At 39.8% G+C, this 12,038-nt stretch overlaps 1 protein-coding gene across 5 annotated transcripts in view; it reads right to left on the reverse strand.

Annotated features, from left to right (window-relative positions):
• Positions 1-8,753: 8,753 nt before the first annotated feature.
• The window catches only part of SMAP2 (small ArfGAP2), a 47,158-nt gene continuing 43,873 nt past the window's right edge, over positions 8,754-12,038 (reverse strand). For 4 of the 5 annotated variants that reach the window (XM_038557755.1, XM_038557757.1, XM_038557758.1 and 1 more), the window contains one exon: positions 9,976-10,126. In XM_038557755.1, the coding sequence (XP_038413683.1) occupies positions 10,001-10,126 (126 nt within the window). In that variant the 3' untranslated portion in view covers positions 9,976-10,000. Of the gene's footprint in view, positions 10,127-12,038 lie in introns of all 5 variants that reach the window. The other variant, XM_038557753.1, reaches the window with a different exon arrangement.

Raw genomic sequence — 12,038 nt, forward strand, 5'->3', positions numbered from 1 at the left:
CCCAAGAGAGTTCAGAACTTTAAAGCGGTCTTCCCAACATATCTAAAATAATTCATTGATGTGGCTGGACTTCCCTATAAATTGGATTATATTACAGACTACCTATTACTTCCTGCTTAAAACAACAAGAATCATTTACAATCTCTCATAGTTTCTATGAATCAAGAATTTAGACAGGGCACAGTGCAGACAGTTTCTCTTTGCTCTATTACATTGGGAGCCTAACTGAAAAACTCAAAGGCAAAAACTGGAATCATTTGACGTTTTATTCATTACCAAATATGGTGGCTGAGCTTGAAGGGCAAGAATCCTGAGGGAGGGGTAGGGAGTCATAAGCCATATTGCTGTTTTATAATCTAACCATGGAAGTCACATTGGGTCATATCTGCCGCATTCTATGTCAAGGCAGTTATAAAAGTCTACTCATTCAAAGGGAGAGAAAATGACCCCACCTTTCAATGGAAGAATACCAACATCACCTTATAAGATGAACATGTGTGATGGGATATGCACTGGTGTGGCCACCCCTGGAAAATATAATCTACCATAGTCATGCAGTCCAAGCCTCTATAGACTAAATTTGGCATAGATCTAAGAACCGGCATATTCTCCAGATGGGATGGTAAACTTCTATCAGGTGGAGCCAAACTGCTTCTAATATTTTTATTAAAAAATATACAAATAGGAAAAATATATACACAAATAGGGATAGATACCCCCCTCCCAAATTATCATGGTAATAGATGTCTATCAGGTGTCAGGTGCTATCCTGATTTGATTCAATAGGGAAATGACTTTCTGGAATAGCAGCTATAATGGGTATCACTGTTTGGAGCTCTTAGTATGATTAAGTTAATGATAACCTATTGCCATTCTCCTAAACCCATCCATCTGCTGCACCAGCTAGACTGACAAGTTAAATGGACATATAATAGGAATCATCACTGCTGCATCTGCTATGTCTCTCTGGTAACACTAATCTCTACAACTCCTCCCAGAGCCGTACTACTGTTACTGATTCATTAGTTTGGCAGAGAAGAGCTCTAGGAGCTTCCTCTTTTTTATTCATTTCTTAACAGTTCTTACTTCACAGATCAGCAAACCAATGTGGGAATTCCATCAGTTGATAAAGACAGCTTTTCCAACTAGACACCCAAGAACTTAGGGACTTAAGATTCTACTAGGCCCTATGGTGAGGTTGAGTTGGGTCAAAACTCCATTACTTGATCTTCATATGCTCCCACTCTAACTTGTGGACAGTGACATTTTGGGGACTTAGGAATTAGTGAGTTAACAGCTAGTATCCAAATGCTGCCCAAGTGCATAGTTGCCCCAATAAAATGGTAATGGGTCCCTTTGGGGAAAGCCAGAAATATACACTTACAGGGCTCTTATACTTAGCTCCCTCCTCAAGGATACCTGGCCTCTGCATTATTCAGTAGGCTCTAGATCTGTGAACTAGAGCAGATCTAACAACAGAATGCGGGGCTACATTTCTATCTTGATGACATCTGTCTCTAAGCCTGGAGAAATGTTGGCTAAACAAATAGGACTTAAGTGTGTGGCCATTTATTATCAATTAATCACCTCCAAAGATCTTGGTATCCATTCTGATTATCATAAACTGCAGACAGGTCACTATTAAAGACTTCTGTTTTGGAATATCTTAACTTCACCAAAAATAGGAAGTCATGACACTACCATTTTTGACCTACAGGGAACACCTAAGTCATGTTTTAATGATTCTAGTACTCCTATAACAAAATATGCCTCAAGCTTTTGGTAAAGGGAGTATCTCCAGGATTCTTATAGGGATAGGTTGGGAAAAGGGGTGACATATTTGGTCCAGAATTCCTCAAATCTTGGATTCTTTTCTCCACAGTAGACAAAGAAATTCCATCATCTCAGCTTCTTGGATTGGTCAATATTATGTTTAGTTTTTATCTATAAAGCATGCCCAGATACTAGATCCATGACATTAAATCTAAAATCTGTGGTAGGTGCATCCATATTAATAAATACCCCCATACTGTAAATTATATCCTTCTCTTCTTGATTGAACACTCTCAATATTTTCATATGAATGCTACTTTTTTTTTTTTTTGCCAGTGACTATACAAGTCCATTCTTTTGGGTATTATTTTCTCCCTGGTGTACTAAGGTGTACTCAAAACAAACTACAAGATAGTCTCACCAACATATTTAACCTGAATCTAACTGGGCCTCTAGACCTAATTTTTTTAGTTTCCAGGTAGATCAAAAATATAGAACTTTCTACCGATTGTTTTGAGCCCTTCAAAAAGTCAATGCCATGGGGGAGAAAAGCTGGCACTGTTCCAAACTAAAAGAAATCAAATAGACATAGTAATTAAATGCAATGCATAAACCTAGATTGCATCTTGATTTTTAAAAAAAGGCAGTAAAAGACATTCTTGGGATAAATGGCAAAAATTGAATATGGACTGAATTGGAAATTTTTGGAATATGGACTGAAATATGAACTATTAACTTACAATGGTATGAAAATGGCATTGTGGTTATATAGGAGACTATATCATTCTTAGTGGGCATGCTCAAATACCTAGGGGTAAAGCATCACTATGCCTACAAAGCATACTTTCAAATGATATAGTAAAAAATGTGTTCAACATGAAGTTTGTGAGATTCCTTTCTGTGGCTGTATAGAACTGTAGTTTGATCATTTCCATTGCTGTTTAATATTCTGTTACATGAATTTACCACAGTTGATTCATTTTTCTGCTGATGGACATTTGGGTGGTTGTATCCATCTATACCCCCACCAGCTGCATAAGAGAGTTCTTATTGCTCCACATTCTTGTCAACATTTGTATTATCTTTCTCCATTTTAGCTACTCTAGTAGGTGTTTAGTAAAGTCTCACTGTGGTTTTATCAGTATTTCCCTAATTACTAGTGAGATTGGGCATCCCTTCACATATCCGTTAGTCATTTAAGTCTCTCCCTGAAGTGGTGTCAAACTTCCATTGCTTAGTTTTCACTAAGTTGGCTGTCTCTTTATTATTTTGCAGGAGTTTTTCATATATTCTGGATACAAGCCCTTTATCATGTGTTTCAAATATATTCTCCAATCCTGTGGAAAGCCTTTCCACCGTTTTAATGGAATCTTTTGATAAACAGTTGTTATTTTTAATCTAGCCAACTTAAAAAAATAATAATCTAGTCAACTTTATAAACCTCTTCATGAGTAATGCTTTTTAACTCATGTTTCAGTGTTTTTCCTTCTGCCATGAAGAAAATATTCTCTATTACCTTTTAGGAGCTTTACCATTTTGTATATCACATTCAGATGTGCAATCCATCTAGAATTCATTTTTGTTATGGTGTGAGGTAGAGGGCCAACCTTCACTTTTTTTCTATATGTATATCTATGTCCCAGCATCCTTTATCTGAATGACTTTTCTTTCACTGTTTTGCATTGCTACTTTCATAAATCAATGTGTATGGGCCTGTTTCTGGGTTCTGTATTCTATCCTGTCGGTCTATATGTCTATTTTGCAACAATTCCTCACTGTCTTACTCCAGTTTCATAACAAATTTTAAAATCTGGTAGTAAAATCTCTCCAAATGTTTATTCTTTTTCCAAAATCATCATGCTATTCTAGGTCCTTAACATTTCCATATAAATTTTAGAATCAGGCTGCCAGTTTCTACAAAAAAAAAAAAAAAAAAAAAAAGCCTGGTGAAGATAGTTTTATGCAGTGATGGTAGATTGTCTCTTTCTCCTTGAAGTTCTATAAATTTTCGATTTTGAGGTTTTAAAAATGCATACTGGTTTAGAATTCTATTTTCCTTCTCAATTGAATCTTTATTACATAGAAATCCTGTTTCTAATAATGCTTTCTCTCTTAAAGTCTGTTTTGTCAATATATTGATCTCTGCTTACTTTTGATTATTTGTCTGCTCTTTCTTTTCGTTCTTTTATTTTAGATTTTCCCGTCCTTATGCTTCAGGCAAGACTCAAAGAGGCCTTCACTAAAGGAACTTCCAAAAGATATACTCCAGTTGAAGGAAAGCAGTCTTAGAAGAAAGGCCTATGATGCCAGAGAATGGATTTTAATTATCCAATTTGATAATCTCAATATTTTCAATATTCTATTTATTGTATTTTAATTTTTAAATTCTATTTGTTCCACTTTTTTTTGTTCCACTTTTCTATGCTTACTTAAAAAAAAAAGTTTTATTTATTTTAGAGAGAGAGAAGGGAAAGAGAGCACGTATGCTCAAGTGGGGGGGAGGAGCAGAGGGAGAGGGCAAGAATCTCAAGTAGACTCCATGCTCAGTGCAGAGCCCAAAGCCAAGGATCAAATGCTTAACCAATTGAGCCACCCAGGCACCCTTCTATGCTTACTTTTTATTCTTGCTTTGCCTGACAGCTTAAGGAAGAAGTTTGATATTTTTGCTTATTTGCATTTTCTTTTTTTAAAGTATTTTATTTATTTATTCATAGACACACAGAGAGAGGCAGAGGCACAGGCAGAGAAGCAGGCTCCACGCAGGGAGCCCAACGTGGGACTCCATCGGGGTCTCCAGGATCACACCCCAGGCCGCAGGCGGCGCCAAACCGCTGAGCCAGCAGGGCTGCCCGCTTATCTGCATTTTCTTATTCCAAACCTCTTCATTGGTTTGTGATTTACACACTCTATTTCTATTCTTAAGAGTAGCCCTTAGGGGGCACTGGGGTAGCTCAGTGGTTGAGCATCTCCCTTTGGTTCAGGTGTGATACCAGGGTCCTGGGATTAAGTCTCACATTGGGCTCCCCACAGGGAGCTTGCTTCTCCCTCTGCCTAAGTTTCCTCCTCTCTCTACGTGTTTCTCATGAATAGATAAAATCTTAAAAAAAGAAAAAGAGTAGCCCTTAAAACCTACCATGTATATTTAACTGAATACAGCCTGTTTCTCTACCTTCTCAACTCCTTCAATTCACTCTTCAACCCACTATTTCCCAGCTTCTGGCCCTACCATTCCACTAAAACTGCTTCTCCAGAAGTTTCCAAATGCTGAATTCCACAGTCCTTTTATAAATCAGTATCTCAATGATTCTCCTGCTAACTTGATACTTGTGATCATCCCTCCTTCTTGACATTCTAATACCTAGGGTTCCTTGACACTGCACTTTCTTGGAGTTTTTTTGTTTTGTTTTGCTTTCCATAATTCTCTGACACTTCTCATTCTCACACCACCTCCTCTCCTTCTTGGGCCTTTCCTCCTTAATCCTGATTAGGAATTAATATTTCCCCCAAGATTCTGTGCCTAGCCCACTGCTCTCATTTTAAAAATCTATCTTAGGGTGCCTGGGTGGCTCAGTTGGTTAAGGTCTGCCTTGGCTCAGGTCATGATTCCAGAGTCCTGGGATTGAGCTCCACATCCAGCTCCCTGTTCAACAGAAGAGTCTGCTTCTCCCTCTCCCCCTGCCCCTGTTCATGTGCTTGCTCTCTCTCACTTTCCATCATAAATAAATAAATAAATAAATAAATAAATAAATAAATAAATAAATAAATAAATAATCTTTTTGAAAATCCATCCCATATGATCCCCTCCACTCCTATGGCATCAATTATCACCTCCAAGGGGCTGATTCTGAAATTCAATTCTCCATCTTAGCTTCTTCCTTGAACAAACCTCACACTCAATTCCATTTCCAGCTGGTCAATCAGACCTAAATATATCACAGGCATTACAAATTCAACATGCTTAAAACCAAACTTCTAATTTTCTATATTCCTCCCTTGTGAGGTAAAAACCAGCTTCTCCTCCTGTAACTTCTCACACAAGCTAGAAACGTGGGAGATTTGATTCCTTTCTCTCCCTCCATCCCACATCTCATCCCTGTTCTACTTCCTAAAATATTTTTTTTCTGGTTGTTTTTTTCCAAATAGTATTATGTAATTGTTAGGTATTCCAGAAAAAAATGGATTTCATGGAAAAATATGTCTTGATAAATGCTAGAAAACCATGGGGAAAAAAGGTCTTTACTCAAGAGAATGAGAAGACAAACCATAGCTTGGGAGAAACTCCTCAGAAAAAAAAAAACACAACTCTGAGAAACACTCTTTGGACTGTTATCCAAAATACAGAAATAACCCTTAAAATTCAACACTAAGAAAACAATCTAATTTTTAAAATAAGCCAAGACCTGAACAGACACCTCACCACAGAAGGTATACAGATGTCAAGTAAGCATCTGAAAATATGTTCAACATCAGGTCACTAGGAGATTGCAAGTTAAATCCATGACATACCACTACACACTTCTTAGAATGGCCAAAGTAAGAAAACACTGACAACATCGAATGCGAAGATGCAGAGCAATGGGAACTCTCACTCACTGCTGATGGGAATGCAACATGGTTCAGCCACTTTGGAAAAGAGCTTGGTAGTTTCGTACAAAAGCAATCATACTCTTAAACTTATATCCAGTGATCATACTCCATATATTTACCCCAATGAATGGTATAGTTGTGTCCACACAAAAACCTGCACTTGGATGTTTATAGCAACTTTATTTATAATTGCCAACACTCGGAAGCAACCAAGATGTCTATTGGTAATTGATAAACTATGGTACATCCAGACAACGAAATACTCTTCAGTGCTAAAAAGAAATGAACTCTCAAGCCATGAAGAGACATGGAAAAATATTAAATGCATATTTCTAAGTGAAAGAAGTAGATCTGAAAAGGCTACATGTTCTGTGACTCCAACTATGACATTCAGAGAAAGGCAGAATTATGGAGACAGCAAAAAAAAAAAAAAAAAAAAGTGTATGTGTGTGTGTGTGTGCACGCGCACGTATCAGTGGTTGACAGGGTCTAGAGAAGAAGGAGGGATAAACAGGAAGAACACAGAGGGTTTGTACCACTGTGGCATGGGATGAAGGTCAACAGTGAAGGAGGTTGTGGGAATGGGGAGCAGGGGGCATATGGGAACTCACTGTACTTTCTACTCAATTTTGCTGTAAACCTAAAACTGCTTTAAATCATGTCTATCAATTTTTTTGAAGCCTTTACCACAGGACTTTCCAGAGCCATTACTATGTGAATATTATATTCTAGATGCACAAGAGGTGATAGAACATGCAGTCTTTCCCAAACTTATTTCAGGGTATTTGTGGAACACCTTTTAGCATCTCATATGCCTCATAAGCAGCTCATGAGCTGCTGCTCTGAGCCACTCCATTCTCCCCTATCCCTCACCTACCAGGGCCCTAGTCCAGCTTTTGCCATCTCTCTGGTCCCCTAGGTCTGGTCTTATTCCCTCAAACACATCATCCTCAGCAATGCAAGAGTGAGCTGCCTAAAACTCAACTCAGATGATGTCACTCCACCATCTGTAACACTAAGGCCAAACCCCCTCCTAGGGTATGGGAAGCACCCATGGCTTGGCCATACCTGTCTCATCTCTTCCACATCAGACCTTACAAACATTGCACTGCTTGTGCTTCCCCAAACGGGTTATGCTCGTGCAGATGTCTTTGTCTTTGTTCACACAGTGCTGTCTGGAATACTCCTTTCCCCACTCCCATCCAACCTGTGGGTTAGCTCCTACCTCTTCCTTAGGACTCAGCTCTAACACCCTTATCTTTAGCGAAGTTCCCCTGACTGCGCTAGGAGACCCTTAGCTCCCATAATTTACTGTATAAGCAATTCTAAGTCTGTTGCCCTGTGAGACTGTTTCTTGAGAGCAGGAACTATGTCAGATTCATTTTTCCTCATCTGTTCTTCCCAAATTCTAAAAGCTGATGGGCCCCCAAGGCTCCATCCTCTTCTATCCTTTCTCCTGAGGCATTTCATCTGATCTCACAGCTTTACATACCATCCATAACTCTGATGACTCCCAAATGGACACCTCCAGCCAAACAATTTCCAATGCAGACATGTACACTTGCTCCATTCTTTTTCCAGATCTCTATGCAAGTGGCTGCTTATTCAGGTTTCAGTTCAAATGTAACTAACTTCCTGACTACTCCATCTCAGCGGTCCTATCTTGTATCTGAAATTAAATAGTTTACTTATTTATTTGTCTCTCCTACCACACCATCCCATGAAATTGGGGAGTATTGATTCATTGCTTTATTCCAGAGCCTATGACAGTGTTTGGCACATTGTAAAAACACTTATTAAATATTCATTGAATGAATTAATGCCCAACATAGGTCTGGCACATAATAGTCAACATTTGAATGCCAAGGATCCCCTACTGTGCAAAATGTACCACAGGAATAGCTTCATTTGACCTCCAATATGACCATAAGCTCCATTTTACACTGAGACCCAAAGGTTCAGTGGCTTGCCTGGGAGGGGACACAAATACTGGCAGCCTGATCCAGAGCTTACTTTCTTCACCACTACGCTATCCTCTCATTTGCCTCTGGAAGTATTTAAAAAGTACACTCAAAGGAAAGGAGGGGTGGGGATGAAGGGAGGCCGGTCTCAGTTTCTCTATCTGGTGGGGGAGAAAGGGGACTTCAAGTTTCAATGTTCTGTGGCTCTAGCAGGAGCAGATATCCACAGTTCCCTCAGCTCACAAATCCAGACACCACTGGACAAAGGACATAAAAGGTGCCCTTTCTGACTGCCTGAGCCTGGGTCTGGTCCTTGGCATTTTCAGTATAAAATTTTTTAAGATACAGGAAGTAGGGGACCTGTTCCTGGAAAGCAGAAAACGTAGGTGCAACTCATCCTCCATGAGTGATACACAGTAACAGCCAAGCAAAGGGTCCTTCCCTGCAATATTTATTAAGGAATATACACATACACAGGAGAAAGGCAACCAGGAATTGTGGTTCCCACAGGTGAAATCTTTGAAGCAAAGTTTTCTTGTTTTAATTTTCAAGTAGGGTGAACAACGAGTGAGAGGAAAGCTATCCAAGCTCTCCACCTCATACACCTGCAGAAGGTGGGGAAACAGCAGCCTGGGATACATAGGCATGAAAGAGTGATTGGCAGACTGGGAGAGGGAGGAGGAGGACGGGAGCTATCCATGAGATTACAGTTTTTTTTTAAACTATAAGAAAAAGTCGTAACAGTTTTAGGCTGTTGATAAATTAACTCCTCTCTGTGTAAACCTAAAACAAAAACAAAAACACCCAGAGCAGATGGGGAAAGAGTGGGAGGTGAAATACACATACACACACACGCACACACACACACAAGCAGTACACACGTTAAGCTCTGCATTCCCACTGGAGGGGCTGGTCCTCCAGCCATAGAGCCAGATTCCACTGCAGGGAGGATGGAGGTGGGGCAGGGTGTGTGTTCTTGTATGGGACCTTCATAAAGTCTTTGGTGCTAATAAAGGCTAACTGAAGCGACAAGTCCTGAAGCCTCAGGTCCAGAAAGCAAGTCAGGGCAAGGAGAATATTTTTGCTCATCCTCACAGGAGAGGGTTTGCCTCGGCCCAGGGCTAGGGCCAACCTGATCTAAAACCCAAGGTATATTTAATCTGATTTCAGTACTTTCTTCATTCCCATAATTATGGGAGCATGACGTCTCCCTCTTCAACCAAAAATTTAAACATGTAGAAATAGCTTAGCAACACATACAGAAGTACCTCTAAAGCTTCCCCACTTTGCCTAAAAGAACCACACCTCCAGACCTTTCTGAGAGTCTGATAGGAGGTTTAACCTAAAGGAAAAGTACTCAAAGGTGTGCACCTTTCTCCCACAGTGTAAGTGCCTTCTGCCAACAATTCCTAAGGTGCTGGTGCCAGGAGAGGACTGGGGTTGAGGCTGCAGAGAGAGTCGGGATGGCTAGGGGACATGTACAACATAGAGCAACAGAGAGGTCTGCGTGTCCAGGAAGTGGCTGGGCTGGGCAGAATGCCAAACCCCAGGCAACAGATTGAGCAATTTCTAAACCAAACAGAGAGGTAGGAAAGGGAATGGGATGGGGAAGTTGGGGAAGGAGGAAAACTGGGAGAGAGGGGGCTGAGGTGAGTGGGAGCCATACAGGTGTTTTGTTTTTATTTCCACATCTGAGGGCTGAGAGTCTGATTCGCTGCCTGTCCATTTCCGCCGTTCATCGACTGTCCATAGCTCAGCATGCCATGGGCTCCACAGAAGTTCATCCCAGCCATCTGCTGGGTCATCTGAAAGGGAGAGAGGAGACTTTCAGACCAGGCTGTGGGCATGCAGCCAATTACTGCAAAAAAAGCAGGGTAGGAGTCCTCCTGTCTGTGGGGAGGGGGAGAACAACAGGACAAAGGGGAACTGTTATGGCACAGATCTGCCCTGAACCTTAATAATAGATCATTTTGAGGGCTCCAGACCACGTAAATAAATGAAGGACTTCTCAGAAGGGAGATGTTGACAGAGACTAATGCTCAGGGAGGGAAAGGAGTCCTGGAGCTAGTCAACATAAAAGCAGCATGAGACGTTATTCTCTTCTTTTCTGGTCTCTCATCCTAAAAAGAAGGGGCCTATTGTTAACTTGCCAGCCCTGAGAGTACACAGATGAGCCCCTGTGGCAGTGCTCCTGTCTTATCTCCAGCAGAGTTATTACTGTCAGGGCCAGTGAAAGTGCTCGTGCACGCTCAAGCGGAGAGAAAAGGAAAAAGACACTGGGCTGTTCAGAATGAACAAAGGCAGGCAAAAAAAGAAGAAAAAAAAAAAAAAAGACCAATGGGCCTTCAGTGTGTGAGAGGGGAAGTTGCTGGGAGAAAAGAATCAGTGGAATAAGGTCTGGGTGGGGCCGGGGCCTCTATGAATGAGACTGAAAGCCTGGCCTCTGGCAGTGAACAGAGGAAACTATTTATCAAGAAAAATGCCTTAAATCTCCCAAGCCCGGTACCTTTCTGTGTAAGTTCTTTTTCTTGAGGAGAAGGTCTATTTTTCAATCCCACCAACTTCTTTAAAGAAAACCTCAAGCTTATAGAAAAGTTGAAAGAACAATAGAATGAAAAAAAAAAAAAGAACAATAGAATGAAACCCATATATCCTTCTTTAAATTCTCAGTTGTTAACACCATGCCCCATTTTCTCTCTGAGATTTATGTATCTTGTGTGGGATCTTCATACACATGTATGTGTAAATGTTTGGTGAACATGGAAAACTGCAGGTATCCTGACATTTCACTTCTTAGTAAGGCAGGAGGCATCTCGTAGGAAAGAGTACTTTCCTAAAATCACAATACAAGAAATTTAACATGAATACAATATTCTAATATAGGTTACATTTTATTTTCATATCCCCTTTGTCTCCTAAGTTTAATATAGAACAATTCCCCCACCACTTTTTCTTTCCTGACATTGTTTTTAGAATCCAGGCCAGTTATTTGGAGAAAATCTTTCAATTTGGATTTACCTCATATTTTCTCATGATTGGATCCAAGTTAAACATTTTAGGCAGTGATATTGTGTCCTTCTTAGTACAAGATACCAGGAAGCACATGATGTTCATTTGTCCCATTGTTGGTAATCTTATGTCTGAGCACTTGGCTAGGGTAGTATCCACTGTGGGCTTTTTCACTGTAATTAGTAATTAATCTAAAGGGTACTTCTAAAAGAATATGTGAATATCCTGTTCTTTCTACAATTACTAGTTGCCATTCTTCTATAAAGAAGGCTTTCCCTCCCTCTCTCCCACACTCATTTCAAAAAATATATCACTATGGACTCATGGATTTTTTTTTTCCTTTGGTGTTATAATTCATCAGTGTCATTCCTTTTGATGTTCAAATTGTCCCATATTTGGACAGTGGGAGCCTCCAGAAGTTGGCCCATGTGTCATTTTGACATGTTCTCATCAGTTTTATAGCACTTCATTGTGTATACAGATAAACATGGAGGACTGAAAATAAGTGAATTAAAATCCCAACTATGAAAGCTAGAAAAAGATCAAAGTAAGTCAAAAGGCAGCATACAGAAGGAAATAATAAAGATAAACCAGAAATTAAGGTCAAAAACAAATAAAAAATATAGAATAAATAAAACAAAATCCTGTGGTATATATGTATATATATTTTTTGTTTGTTTTAACAGAATAGACCACTAGTTAACCTAG

This window comes from Canis lupus, chromosome 15 (genome assembly GCF_011100685.1).
Source record: "Canis lupus familiaris isolate Mischka breed German Shepherd chromosome 15, alternate assembly UU_Cfam_GSD_1.0, whole genome shotgun sequence".
NCBI classification, from domain to species: domain Eukaryota; kingdom Metazoa; phylum Chordata; class Mammalia; order Carnivora; family Canidae; genus Canis; species Canis lupus.